Source organism: Juglans regia, chromosome 1 (genome assembly GCF_001411555.2).
Source record: "Juglans regia cultivar Chandler chromosome 1, Walnut 2.0, whole genome shotgun sequence".
Taxonomy (NCBI): domain Eukaryota; kingdom Viridiplantae; phylum Streptophyta; class Magnoliopsida; order Fagales; family Juglandaceae; genus Juglans; species Juglans regia.
The window spans coordinates 7,981,426-7,998,495 of NC_049901.1; the positions used below are offsets into that span (position 1 = coordinate 7,981,426).

General features: G+C 33.0%; 1 protein-coding gene across 6 annotated transcripts; it reads right to left on the reverse strand.

Annotated features, from left to right (window-relative positions):
• Positions 1-4,557: 4,557 nt before the first annotated feature.
• Positions 4,558-7,821, reverse strand: LOC108988248. Of its 6 annotated transcripts, XR_001995644.2 has the most exons (4): positions 7,553-7,821; positions 6,653-6,780; positions 5,152-6,297; positions 4,558-4,999 (listed from the first exon to the last, which is right to left on the reverse strand). XR_001995644.2 is itself a non-coding variant. In XM_018961458.2 (3 exons), exon 3 carries the CDS (start codon positions 6,229-6,231, stop codon positions 5,428-5,430), a length of 804 nt encoding a protein of 267 aa, XP_018817003.2. In that variant the 5' UTR covers positions 6,232-6,297; positions 6,653-6,768; positions 7,553-7,821; the 3' UTR covers positions 5,059-5,427. The 6 variants fall into 6 exon arrangements, 5 of the variants coding, with proteins under 5 accessions (XP_018817003.2, XP_018817002.2, XP_018817001.2 ...); XM_018961458.2 differs by lacking the exon at positions 4,558-4,999 and having other exon boundaries at positions 5,059-6,297; positions 6,653-6,768; XM_018961457.2 differs by lacking the exon at positions 4,558-4,999 and having other exon boundaries at positions 5,059-6,297; positions 6,674-6,780.
• Positions 7,822-17,070: the final 9,249 nt, after the last annotated feature.

Below are 17,070 nucleotides of genomic sequence, written 5' to 3' on the forward strand. Positions count from 1 at the left end.
GATCTCGCTATTGTTCACAAATTATCTTACTACTATTTACAAAAATTTTATCTCATCTCACTTCTCAAACGAGCTATTAGTGTTTACAACTAAAGTTAAAATTAAATCTTTGACATCTATTTATGTTTTATAGTTAATATACCATTTCTAAACTTGATGTGTAGCACACCACTTCTGTAAAATTTATATATACTTAAAAAGAGTCAAAGTACTAATAATTTTATATATAAGTTGACGTGGTAGACTGCTATATCAGTTGTGTGTTTAGTGTGTCAATAAAGAGATTTGAAAATAGATTTCTTTTTTTTAATTGATGGGTCGTTGTAGATTTTAGAGAATCGATGACATCTTGACATTTCTTAAACGTGACCTTTTATTAGGAATTGTTTTGGCAAAACCCCTTTTCTTGATATACTATATGCTTAATTAAATAGAAAACATATTTTCTAGATCCTTTTTATGTTTATCCTTTTGATCTTTTTAATTGGGATGGTATACATTGAAACATCTGTCGCCAATCGCACTTAAAAATAGTAATTTATAGTTGGCATTTTCTAGGCCAAAAAATTGAGGATTTAATTATTGCTTTCTTTAAGAACTATGATAAGATATAATCCATAATTAAACCTCGAACTACAAAATACCTCTATATTGGAAACAAATGAGAAACTCATATATATATATATATATATATATAATATATGAGTAATATTACGTATAGTCTCCATTTAAGAACTATTCATGCAAGCTTACACAATTTTTTCTTTAAAATTTTTTAAAATTACAATAATATTCTTTTTAAAATAGTAGTTTTTTTCTATTTAAAGAAGGATCTGCATATTCAGTATCTGAGTAAAGATTACAAATAGAATTATTTTATATATATATGGTTATGAGATATGAAGAACCGAATCCATAGGCTATGAATATTGTCTAAATTTTATTTATTTTTATAGTCTCGAAAGCATTAATTTTGCAACTTTAAAGGATATTATAATTAAAGGGGATGAAGTGTCAAAGAATCGAAGAATGAGGAAACCTAATTAACTTGGAAGTGCTTTGCAATTTCAAAGGTGGCGGGTGTTCCCTTTAATTAAAGTAGGTGTGTGCCTATTTTTTATTTATTAATATAGCATGTATATATATATTTTTATTTTGTACCATAATGTTAAAATATTATAGCAATGAGGATTTATATTAATTATAATACATTCTGATGGTCCTCTCTCTCAATGGACCGACTTTTCAAACTACTTAACAAACAAGAATATTATATATAACTATGGTGGGGAAATTTATAAAACTATATATATATATATATATAGCATCAAAGATGCAGTAAATTCAAGCAATGATGATTGGTGATGATCATCCATGCATGCCACCATATAACACTCAATGGTTTTGGACTAAATTTCTTGCAATGATGACATTTCAATTTCTTTATTTTAACTTAAATAAATCATGTGTTTTGAAGTGATATTTCTCTTATCATTATAATCATATTGATCATGTATAAATATTTTAATTATAAATAAATTATATAAAAGTAAACTTTAAAATTAATGTGATTTAATACAATCTAATGTCAAATTATAAAATTATTTTTATTCAAAAGCAAATCTAATGCATGGATTGCATAATGAAAATACGTCAATTTGTAAATTTATTTTTATGTAATTTATTTATATATCACTTCTCTATAACTCAACTAAATTACGTACGGAAATTGATAAATTAAGATCATATGTTTGAAAACGAGGATAAAGCTGAGGGGAGGACTTTCCCTTTCTAATCCAAAGTCGTATTCTTCGAACTTTTCAGAGCCTGTTACTTTCTATGTGGGGAGGACTTTAAGTACCGATGATCTCGTCCGAGAAAAAGGAGTAACTTAATAACATTACGTTGCTTGTTCAGCATGTCACGAACATGGAGATGGAGTAGGATGACAAAGGACGAGATGCGTGGGGTTTCAAATATGACATTCTCTTTAATCATCTTTTTATAGGATCAACAACAAGGAAAAAGAAGATAGATTGCGTCAGAATATGAAGTCGGGCTTGCTTGCCCTAAAGTTTTGATAAAGTTATAGCAGCAAAATAAAGTAAAGATCATGGCTGAAAAATACAATAAATATAACAGGAAAATATATCACCTTGGATTCTGATGTCTCTTTCTCTCCGAGCTTTGAAATCTAGCATCATCATAAAAGCTACTTAATTTCATATAGAGTGCACCCAGAGTTCGTTTGGATAGCGAGATGAAATGATTTTAAATTAATTGAATAAAATATTATTTTTTAATATTATTATTATTTTAAAATTTAAAAAAAATTAAATTATTTATTATATTTTATATAAAAATTTAATTAAATTATAATAATGAGATGAGATAGAATGAGATCGTTTCTCAATTCAAACAAGCATTAGTGTTTTATTGGTCTAAATGCAGGTACCCGAGCACGTGCCCATCATGCATGCATGCAATGGAAAGTGAAATCAAAGTGTCAAAGTATTTGGTAGCAAAAAATTAGTTGAGGAGGATGACCCTCCTCCAACCAAAAAGTTGGCTATTGCTCAGAGAAACAATGCTCTCTTCTAAATTCCTTCGCCTTTGAATAGTCACAGCTTCCAGACATGTCTATTAATGGTGGTGGAGTGCAAATTAGTCCTTTTGTCTTATATATAGTCAATTAATCCTCAAAAAAGTTTAAAATTGGTGGGAATAAATGAATTTAACTTATTTAATTTATATTTAGGCGTTGTGAAGTTTTTGTTTGTTTTTATCCCAGAAATCAGAGATGATCAAACAAGAGGAACTACTACTACTACTACTACTACTACAGCCTACAATCTCGACATCTTCGATATGTTTATTGGGATAAGTGCCGGCGAGCTATGTTGGAATTTTAGTTGCAAAAAAAAAAAAAAAAAAAACTGAAAAGAAAAGAACTAGATACTGAAAATATGATTTCTATGTTCCATCCTCATATCAAACAAAGTTTCGGTAGGGTTAACGTGCAAATTTGCTTAAGCTCAGGAGAAATTTGGAATTTGTTTGCCAATAAATAGTTATGCATATGGGAGGTCATACCAACACAAGCTACCTAAAGAAATTCGTTAAGGCAAAAAACTAACAACTAAAAAAAGAATCTTATAAAAATAAACTCACAAATTAACATGATTTGATGTAATATATCATATTATAAAATTATTTTTATTATAAAATAGATCTAATATATCATATAAAATCAAATCAATTTATAAGATTACTTTTATAGAATCTTTTTGTGATCGTAACACTTTTCAAATAAAAATCAAGTGCCTCAACTGCTATCCCATTAGGGTTGTGCTTGAAGAGGGATTGCAGTTTTCTATAAAATTTTGAATACCATTTTGAGATAGTTTATATATAAATAAATTATATATATACACAAATTATATTTCAAAATAACAACAAAATAAATCAAAAATTCAATAAGCTCATATTCTTCATTCATTTTTTTTTACTCAATCAGAGGTTAAAAAATAAAATAAAGATCCCATAAATATAGTACGTGTAGAGGTAGCTAGCTAACTAGCATTCTATATAGTACTATATGCCACGAGGAAACAAGGCAAAAGAAGTGAAAGATAGGAGTTTGAAAAACAAAAGTAGTTCAATTATTCAATGCAATTAATAATTATGCAGATGAGAGAGAGAGAATAGGGAGACAAGGGTATTACGTGTCGTGATCTAAAAGAGAAGAGGGAGACAAGGGTAGTACGTGTTGTGGTCTAAAAGAAAAGAGGAGGGCGTGTAGTTTGTAGTGCATCAAAAATGCCCCAGCTCTTTTACCTTAATTACAAAAATGCTATACATGAATCAACACTGAGCACTTGAGCTTCCAATACGTGTACCGGGTGAAATTTGCATTTTAGCCGAAATTCGGCGTACCAGCCAAAACATGCCGGTACAGCCGGTAAGATACACACAACTTCCTAATATTGGCTATTGTTCTGGTATGAAATATTTCAACCGTATTAGTTAGTATAATACGAAATTTAAAACTTTGATTTTCTGCAACGACAGGTCGTTCTAAGTCAATAGCAGCGAGGGTTTGATCTATTTATTTCAAGCAAATGATGTAACGTGTTTACCACCATTAGGGCTGTACAGAAATCGACAGCACCGATCGCCACCGAAGCGAACCAACCGGCTGCGTCAAGAACCGGTGGAGAACCGGTCAGCGTGCGGTGAAAATTTCAAGAAACTGACGTGCAGCGGTTCGATCTTAGTTTGAAGCTGGACCGGACCGCTGAACCGACCGATATAATAAAATCTTTTTTTTTAATATACCCTTATCGAAACGGCGCCGTTCCACTTAAATTTAAGTGCAATGGCGTCGTTTTAGTTAATAAGTATTACAACAGATACTGGAAACGACGCCGATTGACATTAAACCAAACGGCATCATTTTATTAAGGACGTAAGAAAAAAATAATAAGTCTGAAACGACGCCGTTCCATTTAAACTTAAGTGAAACGGCGCCGTTTCGATAAGATTCTTCTTCTTCTTCTTCCCGAATCGTCTTCTTCCCGTTCGATTATGCAACTCTCTCTCTCTCTCTCTCTCTCTCTCTCTCTCTCTCTCTCTCTCTCCCTCCTATGCATCTCTCCCTCTCTCATTCTCTCTCATTATTCTCTCAGTAGAACTGCCAAAGATATGACGCCGACCGAGAACCGCCAGAGAATTGCCTCTATAGTGTCCTCCTCGCCATCGACCGGTTACGGTCGACGCCTCTCCCATTTTTCCAAACGTCGGTCGGTGTCGATTTTGTCCAAAAATCGCGCCGACGATGTCAGTTTTCATCCCTAACCACCATAGTAGTCTGTACTCCAATGCCCTTTACTGTATAGAAGTATCACAAAGCGAGAAATCTGCTGGACTGATTCTACTTATTTTCCTTCTCTTATCGTGAATTTGAATGGAAATTGTAGAAGATTCACAGCACAAGAACCTGCAGGGACAAAAGACTATAATATAAAGTTGCTTTGTCCCAACTCTTACCATCAGACAAAGCTGTAATAAAATCGCATAACCATTACGTAGAATTTTTTCCAATGCAAACAATCACTCAAGCTATTCATATATAGGCCTCGTAAGAATTACCTATTACAACTGTACAGCTTTGAAAATCCACAACGGAACTGTCCGCAAATAAAGAATTTGCATTTGGACCTGGATGAAATCAACACTTTAAAATTCCAGAAAACAATATCACATCTTCATACCACCTGCATTCCATAAGAGCCAAAACGATTCTGAAAATGAAGAGACTTGGATGCTACTGAGACGGGCTTTGATGGAATTACTCAGCTCAACCTTAGAAGGTGGAAAATCGTCGCATTATACACAGCACTAGCAAACTAAGAGAAAAAGAGCATCTCATGTGATGATTTCTCTCACAAGCCAATCCAGAGTAGGATATGCGAAGTACAGTACGAAAAATGATGGGAGAGCAAACAGAAGTGTGACAAGTATGTACAGAGCCAAGATGGTTGCACTGGCAGGTATCGCATATAAGACAATCAGAAGAAATATAACAACCAACGGGAACTTGGCTGTCAAATGAACAAAGAAAACCAGCGACTTTTGAAGAGAAGTGTGTAAAGCCACCATACTGAGGTAATTATTGAGACGGCCATGGTTATTGCTTGATCTTGATGGCTCAGGATGCCGAGAATGTTGTACCCTCCTAAGGTTACCATGGCCCACTTGACCATTTGGTAAATTGCCATTTGCTGGCCGGACTGATTGATGATCCCTAGAGAAGCACGAATGAGACTTCCCTCTATCACCATTCATGCTCTCAACCATCCAGAGAAGAAAGTAGTTCTTGCGAGGAAACTTGAGATTTCCCCCATAAATGAGACGAAAGGATAAGAGATTACACCACGGGCAGGATATAAAAAGTGGAAGCTGAACTGGTAGAGTGGGAAATTTCATAACGGCCCATTGTAGTCCCAGTACGCAATTTTTACAAAGGGTATGGCCGCACCATAACACATAGGGTACATTTTCAACAATGTTGAATGATTCCCAGCATATTGGGCACTCTAGACCTTCCTCTCTGCTAACAGTTGAAGAAGCCTCATCATCAGAGCATTCAGAAGCAGCTTGGGTGGGGTTTAGACAACCATTTTTCAGTCCAACACTTCCAGCTATGCAATTGGATGCAAAATTCCACATTCTAATATCGGAGGGAGAATGAACATAAAAATTACAACACTTGCTAAGGCTAACAGCAATTTGCCCCTGAAAGTAAACATAGAGTAAATTCATCAGGCAAATGGCCTTTTTTATGCGGTGCTTTGGTTAAACATTTATCTGGTGCTTCATTTTGTGTCATAAAAGTAAAATATGTGTTGAAAGTGCCAGCAGTATATATTCATGACAAGACAGCCCAACTATGCCCGCATCCTAACTGATTGGGACAGGCTACTAACATATATTAACTGTACTTTTTTCAAAATTGACATAATCCTTCTAATTATAGTCCTCCAGGGAACAAAATCAAATTCAGGCCTGTCAAGGCCCTAAAGAGGTATAGCACTATATAAAATACAAAAAATGCAAACAAAAGTGTGTGTACAGAGGCAGAATGAATAACCCGAGATGAAGAGAAACCAACTCATCCAGAAAAGTTTGGTTGTAAACTTATTGAACTACAATGGTGAAAAATCGGAGCTTGTAAGTCTGGCAATATCTCTGCTTCGCTCGTAAAATCTGAAAAGAGATCTATAAAACCAAGAATTACCAAGCAGCCCCATTTTATGAACTAGAAAGGATGAAATATGCCTCACAAAGACTTGTAACAGAGAAACAAAGTGCCTGATAGTCGCTGATCTATATAAAACAAAAGTTGGTCAAATCTCGATCAAACCAGTTCATCCTAGGCTCCTAGTTAAACCCATACCCATGACCATTCAAGGAAAGTAATTCAAAACCTAAAAAAAAAAAACATTTTCTTGGCAACGTTTTTTTTAAATATGCAAGTCACAACCCCAAACAACATTGAAAAGCAATATTTATTGAATCTCAAATTTTCCTCCATTAAAGCGAAGTTTGAATCAGTTATCAGTAACCGCATAGATTTCCACACCATAAACTAATCCCCAGTTCAACTTGAACCACGTTTATGTTTCTAGTTGACACAGATTTACTAGAAGGTCAACGGGTCAGGCTTTGAAACAACAACTCCTGAGAAACATTGAAAACTTCAGGGTCCGGCTTCTCTTCGAAGACTATCCATTTCAAAGTCTAACCAAAGAATTTCAAATAGGGCCATTCAAATTCAGCCTTTCATACCAAAACCCATGAAGAACTCGAAGAGAAAATCATCGAAAATTGAGGCCATAAGCCTAGACCTAAAGATTTAGGTAAAAGAAAAAAAGGAGCATTAAATAGAAGTGGCAAACGATCCACCAAATATCAAGCACGCTTATAAATACCAATTAAGCTAGAAAGCTTAAACAATGAAAGGAATGAAAGAATTGAGAGACGGTCTCACCGATTGGTCGACGTGCAATTTGACAAGCGAGTAGAACGGGGTTTCAGAACCAGACACCCTCAATCTCTAAGCTCTGAAACGGGCTATTGGGAGAGAAATCGAAACTCAGAACCATTAAAAAAAACAGGAACTTTAAAAGTGAGATTCGGGGTTCGAATTTGGATCTTTTTGTTGTCGGATTTGCCGGGTAACAAAAAGGAACGTCGCGGAGGTCTCGGCTGAGTCGGCTCTGCACAGTACCCTCCCAGTTTTACAAGTGGCAAGGCATGCTCCGGATTTATGTCACCTACGAACAACGTCGTTTTCAGTTGAATGGAGCTGCTGCTGAGTTTAATTTTATTAAAGAAAACTAAGTTAATTTATAATAAATAACATAAATAAAATATAAATATTCTGACATTATAAGCTTTGTATTAGCAATGCCTTCAATATGTCAACAAGTAGATTTAGGGCTCTTTTGGTTACGGATGAGATGGGATAATATAAAAATTAAAAATTGAATAAAATATTATTAAAATATAATTTTTTAATATAATTTTTATTTTAAAATTAAAAAAATTAAAATATTTATTATATTTTGTGTGAAAATTTAAAAAAGTTATAATTATTATATGAGATTAAATAAAATGAGTCTAATCTTGGAAACCAAACTATATTTTAGAGTTTTTTCTCCATTTATAAATAAAAAGTTCTATCTTAAGTTGATGTGTAAAGTACACCATCTATAAACCATTCCCTTGAGATGATAATACTTGATTTTCAAGAGAAACTTAAAATTTAAATTTCTTATAAATTAAATTTAGTCATATTAATAGTGTAAAAAGTGTGTTTTCCACACCAGCTTATAAGTAAAAAAACTTGTTATAAATTACAATTTAGATATTTCTTTTGATTTATTCAGAGATAGTATAAAAATTCAATATCTTCTAAATAAAAGAGGAGAGATGAAATGCTTTACTTTCATGAGTAATGCTAGATAAAAGTTTTAAATAGATAAATTTTATGTAAAATCTTTATGGAAAAGTAAGTCTAAAAATAAGAGATTTTTTTATATTTTTTGAGATGAGATGATTTTTTTTACAAAAAGATTACGTGATCAAAATTTATCTATTTAGAAATTGGAGCTTATAAAAATAATTTCTCTACTTTCATACACCCACGAGAACGAACCACGCTAGTGGAAGTAAACCAAGAGAACTTGGGCTTGGGCTTCCCATATCTTCTTCCTTTGAATGTGGCAACCTAAGTTAGAACGAAACGTAAGGAGCGGCCATAATGCGAAAACTGATCACCACCATTGGTAGCATGCCTTTCAACAAGCCACAAACGTCTAATAATGCAAGATTATCTTCCATTGGTTGAAATTGTTTCTAAAATGGTAGAAAGGAACAACTATGCATTTAGATGTTGAGATATTCTCAGATAATTTAAGTTGATCTGTGAATAATAATATTTGTAAATTCTATTGAGATGAGTATTTGAATATAAATAAATTAAGATTTATGTGTTAATATATAAAATAAGTTAAGATGAGTTTAAGAAATTAAAAAAATAATAAATTTTATCAATAATTGATTTTAGATCAATCAACCAAACACACCGTAAAGGTTGGAAAGTTGAAGCTACGTATCTATCTAGCTTATGACCATATTGATAAGAGAACTGTTGCAAATATAAAGATATTACACAAAGTAAACTTGTATGCTGATGTGATTTTATGAAATCTATTAGATTTACTTTATAATAAAATAAATTTATAATTTAACGTACTATATCGAGTCACATTAATTTATGAATTTATTTTTGTGTAATCTGTTTATAATTAAAATATTTTTCTATTGATAAATATATACTATTTGCATTGGGGCACTCAATAATAATAGAGGAAAGAGCAGTAAAGCCTGCATGGTTTAATTTTCTGTTGGAATTAGATTCGTTGGACGGGGGCCGGATTCGTGTTCCAAGTATAAGTTATGTTATGTTTGGATGTTGAATTGGATTTACTTGAATTGAGATTATAAAATATTATAAAAATATTTTTTTAATATTATTATTATTTTAAAATTTAAAAAAAATAAATTATTTATTATATTTTATATTAAAATTTAAAATATTTATAATGATAAATTAAAATTATCATCCAAAGGTATCCTAAATATGTGAAACACATGTCTCACATATAAGAATTCCAATGGTAACAAAAAACTGTACTCAATCCGATGCCAGAAAAAAGTGATTGGACATGCGATATAGACAAAATGAAAGGGATCGAAGAGAATCATGAACACCACATGATTGTACGAGTACCTAAATGAAAATTATTGTACTACTTGTATAGGCTAGGTCAGGGTGTTCAAATTCAAATCCTTTCCAGAATAGTGTTCACAGAAGCGCGCATGTGCTTCCCAATTTCCCTCCTAGGGGATGGTACGAATTGATCTGGGGCCTGACAATTCGGTAGATATGTAAAAAGCTTCCAATCTCCACCATAGGAGCCGATCGAGATCAGGGATCAATAATTCAGATGGTTGGTACGTACAGGAATCTGGTGTGTGATACTTAATTCAGTGCATTAAAGGTCATGATCATCAAACGGATCACATGACTGGATTCCATCAATAATTGATGCCAGTTCCGTGCTTATAAATTCATTCACTTTCACTGAAACTATGTGTTGTGTATTCATCTGTCCCAAACTCTGACCTGACTATTTATAATCTCCATGGCCTTATGCATGGTTCAAGTCGCTATGGAGTGATTGCAGGCCCCAGAAGCAGGAAACAAAATGCCTTTTCTCAGGCCACCTCAAGGAGAAGAAGTACTTTATAGTTTATCATCATGAAATTATAAATAGAAGGCTTCTCATGTTGCAGATCATGTTGTCCACTATTTCCATTTCCAGCCACTTCGACAAAATTTAGAACACAATCACCAGTGCAAGGGGAATTTTCCCCTTTCCCACAAGGCCTCGAACTTAGTCCAATGGGGTCTCTTATCCAAATAAGGAACGGAACGACAATCAGGAAAGAATGCCGACTGATCTACAAGATAGAACAACTTGACACACTGCAGCCGCCTTCGGGAATAGAATGTGCACAGAACACTCGGAGAACACGAGAGATCCTTGATTTATTGACATCAGGTCATCTACGACTCGTATAAATCGGACTGGGTCTAGGGAACCACTCCATTTAATGACGCTGCTAATTAAGTCACACACCACAATTATGGAGTCAACATGAATCCATGCCACATTAAAGAAAGTCTGACGGTAGACACCAAAAGAGAAGCCTGAACTTTGTGGGAAAAGACTATTTGCACTCTCCCTAGACACGGTATAAATAGCAAGCCCCAGGTACCGAAAAACTATATCTGATTGCTAAGCTCTCTTACTTATTTATTACATTCCAAGAATATTTACTAACCTTTTAGTTCAGACTTCTCTTTTAGGGTTTGCCGTCAGACTTTCTTTAATATAACGTGGCTCCATGTTGGCTTTATAATTGTAGGAAAAAACTATTTACACATTCTCCAGACATGATATAAATAGCAAATTCCAGGTACAGAAAAATTCTCTCTGATTACTAGACTCTTTTATTTATTTATCACAATCTAATAATATTTACTAACTTCGGCATCATAAGGTTACCTAATCCCTAGGTCGCCCTTTCAAAGCTGCATTATTTTCTATCTCGTGCAAGGCTCGTGTTTTTAAGACTTGAGTTGTCGAAACTTGGCCTAAAACTATGTAAAACACAACATTAACAATGAGTACTACTTATTAATTGTTCATGTTTATTAAGCATGATTATGTTTGAGCAATACTTGTTTATTCAAGCACTCCCAGAAGTATTTCTCAAAACCCACATGATCATGCTCAGCGTAGATTCATTAGTAGTATATTAGCGTGATTTGGTGTTGAATTAATAATTCAGTTCTGCTACATGCAACCGGGGGTGGGGAACCCCCGGGAAATCGGTTGACACGTCAGCCAAGATTTTTTATTTTTTATTTAAAAAAAAAAACCGATTGAAACATAACAAAATCGTGGAAGGTTTTCTTCATGGGTAGAGAGAGAGAGGGTTTGGGAGGTTTTCCAATTTGTGGATTGAATTTGCAGAAAATGATTTTTTTGGTATGAAAAATGAGTGATTTTCTGGGTATGCAAAAAAAAATCACAATGAGTCCTGTTTTTTGCAGGTTCAATCTGGAAGTCTATTTGTTTCAAAATCACAATGATTTTTTTCAAAATCATTTTCTGCAGATTCAATCTCAATCTCAACCATTAACTTTCCATACCAAAAAAAATCAATCCTTTTTCATATTGTGGAATTTGATTCACAAGGAAAGCATACAACTTTTTCTATGAAAGCGTACAACTTTTTATGGGTTTCTCTGAAAGCGTACAACTTTTTTTTCATGGCTGAAGTTTAGATCTTGGTGGAAGATTGTCTCTCCGCCTATGCCTCTCCCTCTCTTTGTCTTCTCCACGAAAGCATAGGTGATTTCCCTTTCTGTGCCATTAAGCTTTTTTTGCAAGCTTTCGTTTGCTACATGCTCAAATATCATGGCCCCTTCTTTTGAAATCATGGAAATTGGATCTAAAAAATAGAAATCTATTGGACTTCAAGCAAAGGAATTAAGAACAAATGAAATGGAGAGGGAGAGGAAGAGAGAGAGGTCCAGCGGAGATGGAGTTGGAGATGGATGGAGGGAGGGAGAGAACGAAATGGGGAAGGAAAGGAAAAGAAAAATGTAACTGATGAAAACACATCGTTTTATTAAATGACATGGACATCTCGGCTGCACAATGGTTACACCAGGCAGCTGCATCTATCATTTTTCTTAATAATTAGCTAGTACGTTTGTAGGTTCTAAAACCCTCGTTTCCAAACCTAACAACTGCATACACTTTGGTGGGTTTCTCTCCTGATCGAGTCTCGTGCAACTGCTACTAAACAAGTATTGCCACCTCAAACAAAATTTAAAATTCAACATAATTTATCTTATGGAGTAATCTTCCAATATTAGTTACCCCTTCCAAAAGAAAGAAAGAAAAGAAGACTATTGGCTAAAGTGTCCCATCAAGGATGGTCCTATTAGACATGCCTATATCATGAAAAATGAAGTTGCGTGTCCTTAGCTATATATGCCTGTTCATAAGGTAGGTATGTATAGCAGATGAAATTTTATATATGCATATTTTATGTTTTTGGCGCTCTCTCTCTCTCTCTCTCTCTCTCTATATATATATATATATATATATATATATATATATCATGTTACTTCTGCTAGCTAGCAACATAAGACCGATGTAGAATATAAAAAATATATATATATACACACACTCAACCAAAAGACCTTAAAGATAATAAGTAATGTTATATACAGTCGTAGAATGTATAAATATCGTACAGCCGTTTTAAAAAAGAGTAAGATTTATTATTAAAAAATTAATTTATTTTATCATGTAGATTCTATATTTATTTATTTTTTTTAAAATAACTATACGATATTTACATATTCACGATTATAAATATCATTTCTCTGATGGTAATATTTGCTGCATTAGGTCAATAGGGCCGGAGTGGGGTCACTTTTGTTTTGTTATTTTCTTGCGTGTGGCCCACTGCACGTATATATTGAGTATTGCATATATGATTGATAATTGATCACGTATATATAATAACAAAAAATCTACTCAATCTCTTACTATTCACACAACTTCCACACTCCACATTATTTTTAATTTTTATTATTTTTTTCTTTTATTAAATATTTATTATATGAATAATGAATAAAAAATTTGAAATAATTTAAAAAGAATAAACTCAAAAAAAAATTTAAAAAAAATATTAAAAATTTAAAAAATTTAAAAAAGTGTGGAGTGTGGAGTGTGATGGAGGTTGTGTAGCAAAGCTCATATAATAAACCCAACCAAATCTCTGCAATTTTATTCCACATTAATTTATAGATAGTTGTCTAAATCTTTCTAGAAACGATGAGCCCCAAAAAAATTAAGAATAAAATTACTTTAACTTCTCATTTTTATCTTTCCATTTGATCGTTGGTAAAAAATTATTATTATTATTATTATTTATTTAGTAATTAAAGAAATAATTTTAAATATATTAATGTATTTTTTTATTTTTTAAAAATATTTAAATATATTAAAAAAAATCACTAGACAATATATCCAACGGAAAAAGTGAGGCGGCACAGTAATTCTAGTAAAAAATTAATTATTTTCTTGCATTCTGATCTTCACTAGCTAGCTAGTACTTTATCATCATCGTCACAGAGCTTTGCTACACAACCTCCACCACACTCCACACTCCACACTTTTTTAAATTTTTTAAATTTTTTAAATTTTTTTAAATTTTTTTTTGAATTTATTTTTTTTAAATTATTTTAAATTTTTTATTCATTATTTATATAATAAATATTTAATAAAAGAAAAAAATAATAAAAATTAAAAATAATGTGGAGTGTGGAGGTTGTGTGAATAGTAGGAGGTTGAGTAGATTTTTTGTTTCTTAATTACCAGATCGAAACTGCAAAGAGATCAGATCAGATTCAGACGTTCCAGATTAACCCTGATATATTTTTCTTGTGAAAGAGGCTAAACATGATATATCCACACGAGTACTCTACCAGCTAATTTAGCTTATGTAGTGAACACATCCCTTTTGTTCACAATGCTTAAAAGCTAGGCAAGCATAACTGATCTGACTATACACACACACACATATTATTCTTATCCCAAAAAGCCAAGTTGTTCTAGATGATCTAGATCCCTTAATCATGATGATATGATCAAAGAGCAAGCATGACCTCATGTTTTTTCTTTTTCCAGACACCAAGGAAAAAAATAAATACAAAATTAGCCCCCATTCTTCCTTTTAGATACATTTGTGACGTCCTAACCAAATCTTCAAGGATTTCGATCGGCCATCCCTCTCCATCCGTAAATTAATTCTACTGCATGGGTACTCTACATACATACATATATATATATATATATTCTGATCATATTCATTAATAATAATTCTAAACTAATAGAGTGAGGAAGTAGAGAAAGTTTTCCAAAGAATTCTCATTAATTTCACAAAGAAATTATAGTGCTATATATATATATATATATATATATATACAGTACATGGATGAAATTGCAGTGGCTGTCTTGGAAATTTTGCAAGCAATAGGCGTGCACAGCAACACATTTCTCAAATATGGCAGAGTTTGTTATAGTGCTTTGCCAAAACTATACAATCATATACAGAGATCATGCCATAGCCTACTCTACGTTATTCCTGAAGATTCTGGAGGAGCTGCTGACTTGGAGAGACCTTGCCGTGTGGCTTGTGTCGTGGATGCCAGGATTGATGGTTCGCTCATTCGCAATGAGTGAAACCGAGTGGATGCAAGAAGCTTAGTAAAATGTCAGCCAATTGATCTTTGGATGGAAGAAAAGCAACTTGGATTGTTTTGGCAACAACCCTATCATAAATAAAATGGAAATCAATTTTCATATGTTTCATGCAGGAGTGAATGATGGGGTTAACAGACACGTATGTGGCTCCTAGGTTATCACATCATAGAAGTGGAGCTTTAGGTACAAAAATGTGAAGTTCTTTTAGGAGTGATTGGATCCAAAGTAACTCAATTGTGGTATTTGCGAGTGCCTTATATTCGGCCTCTGTGCTGGAGTGAGCGACGATGCTTTGTTTGCGAGAACTTCACGAGACCAGATTGCGACCAAGAAAGATGCAAAAATCGCTCATGGAGCAACGGTCATCCGGGTAACTAACCCAATCGGTATCGAAAAATGCTTGAATTTGAAGTGAAGATGATTTATGGATGAGAAGACCAAAGTTTAAGATTTGTTTGAGATACCTTAGAAGGCATTTTACAGCCTGCCAGTGTGGGTGTTTGGGATTGTTTATGAATTGACAAATTTTGTTGACTGCAAATGCAATGTCTGGTCGAGTTAGAGAGAGGTATTTGAGACTTCCTACAATGTTACGGTAGAGTGTGGGATCCGAAAATAAAAGAGTGTCATTGAGAGAGAGTCGGTTGGAAGCTGCCATTGGTGAAGTTACACCATTAGCAGAAAGCATATTGGCTCTCGAAAGCATATCACATATGTATTTTTTTTGTGATAGGAGAATTCTATTTTCTTAGTATGAAATTTCAATATCAAAAAAATATGATAATTTACCTAGATCTTTTATGGAAAAAACAGAGCCTATGTAGTAAATCAAATGATCAATTTGGCTTGGATGGAAGCTGGTTACCTCAATATCATCAATGTAAATAGAACGTAAACTACATTCAGTATGGCAGAATTTGCTATAGTGCTCTGCTAAAACAATACAATTATATACAGAGATTTTGTCACAGTCTACTCTACGTCATTCCAAAAGATTCTAAAGAAGCTATTGAGTTGGAGATACCTTACCGTGTCGCTTGTGTCGTGGATGCCAGGCTGGATGGTTCAACGTAAACCGATCGAGTTTTCCTAATCAAATTCCATTTCTTGATTGCAAAGTAGTACTGCTTATATACATGGATGTCTAATTGATGCTTCAACTTCACTCCAGATAAAAAGTGGTACGGCACACTATGGATACGGAAACACTGAAAATGACAACTGATTTATGGAAAGACCCCACATATATTAATTAGATGTTGTCGTTTTTTATTATTTAAAGAAATTGAATCGGCAGTGATATGATTATATACTGTCTATGATTTTTTTTTGTCATTTAATAATCATTTATCCCCAAAACTCCAAATGTTAGGGGGGCCCCATTTGTAGGCATTAATTGATGCAAAATAAGCAAAGAAAGTGGGGAAGCTTGGTTTACCCAACTTAATTTGGCCACTTCTGCTACTAATATATATATATCGTACTGCATGGATGGGAAGGCCAGAGAGGGAAGAAAAAGAAAAAAAGAAAAAAGAAAGACAAAACACAAGAAATGATACGTACATGACAAGGCTATATGCTTATATGTTGAAGTTTAATTCCTGTAAACAAACCAGCTCTTTTTCCAACAACTTGTTGGAAAATAACGTACCATGCATTTCTCATGCTTTCAAGGAATTATATTTAATATATATATAAATATATATACAAATAATATTATATATAATCATAAAATATATAAATATCATATAATTACTTTAAAAAATAGTAAGATTTATTATTAAAAAATTAATTTTTTTTTCATATGAATCTTGTATTTATTCATTTTTTTAAAAATAATTGTGTAATATTTATATACTCACAACTTATTATTTACATATATATATATATATAGAAAATAGAAGAAGTTTCAGAAATCACTGGAAATTAATAATTAGGTGGACGGTAATTTGGCCATGTTATTATATATTATATATTGTATATATACCCTTTATAATGTATTGCATGCGTACCTGGTTGCTCGATCAGACATTAATTTCAGCAGTCTCTGCTCATGATTTGGAAGACTCGTGGAAGGATCAAGCAT

Bases quoted from the DNA above. Each gene is read 5' to 3' on its own strand.
- LOC108988248 (XM_035685584.1), bottom strand. From the start codon at position 6,324: ATGAATTTACTCTATGTTTACTTTCAGGGGCAAATTGCTGTTAGCCTT.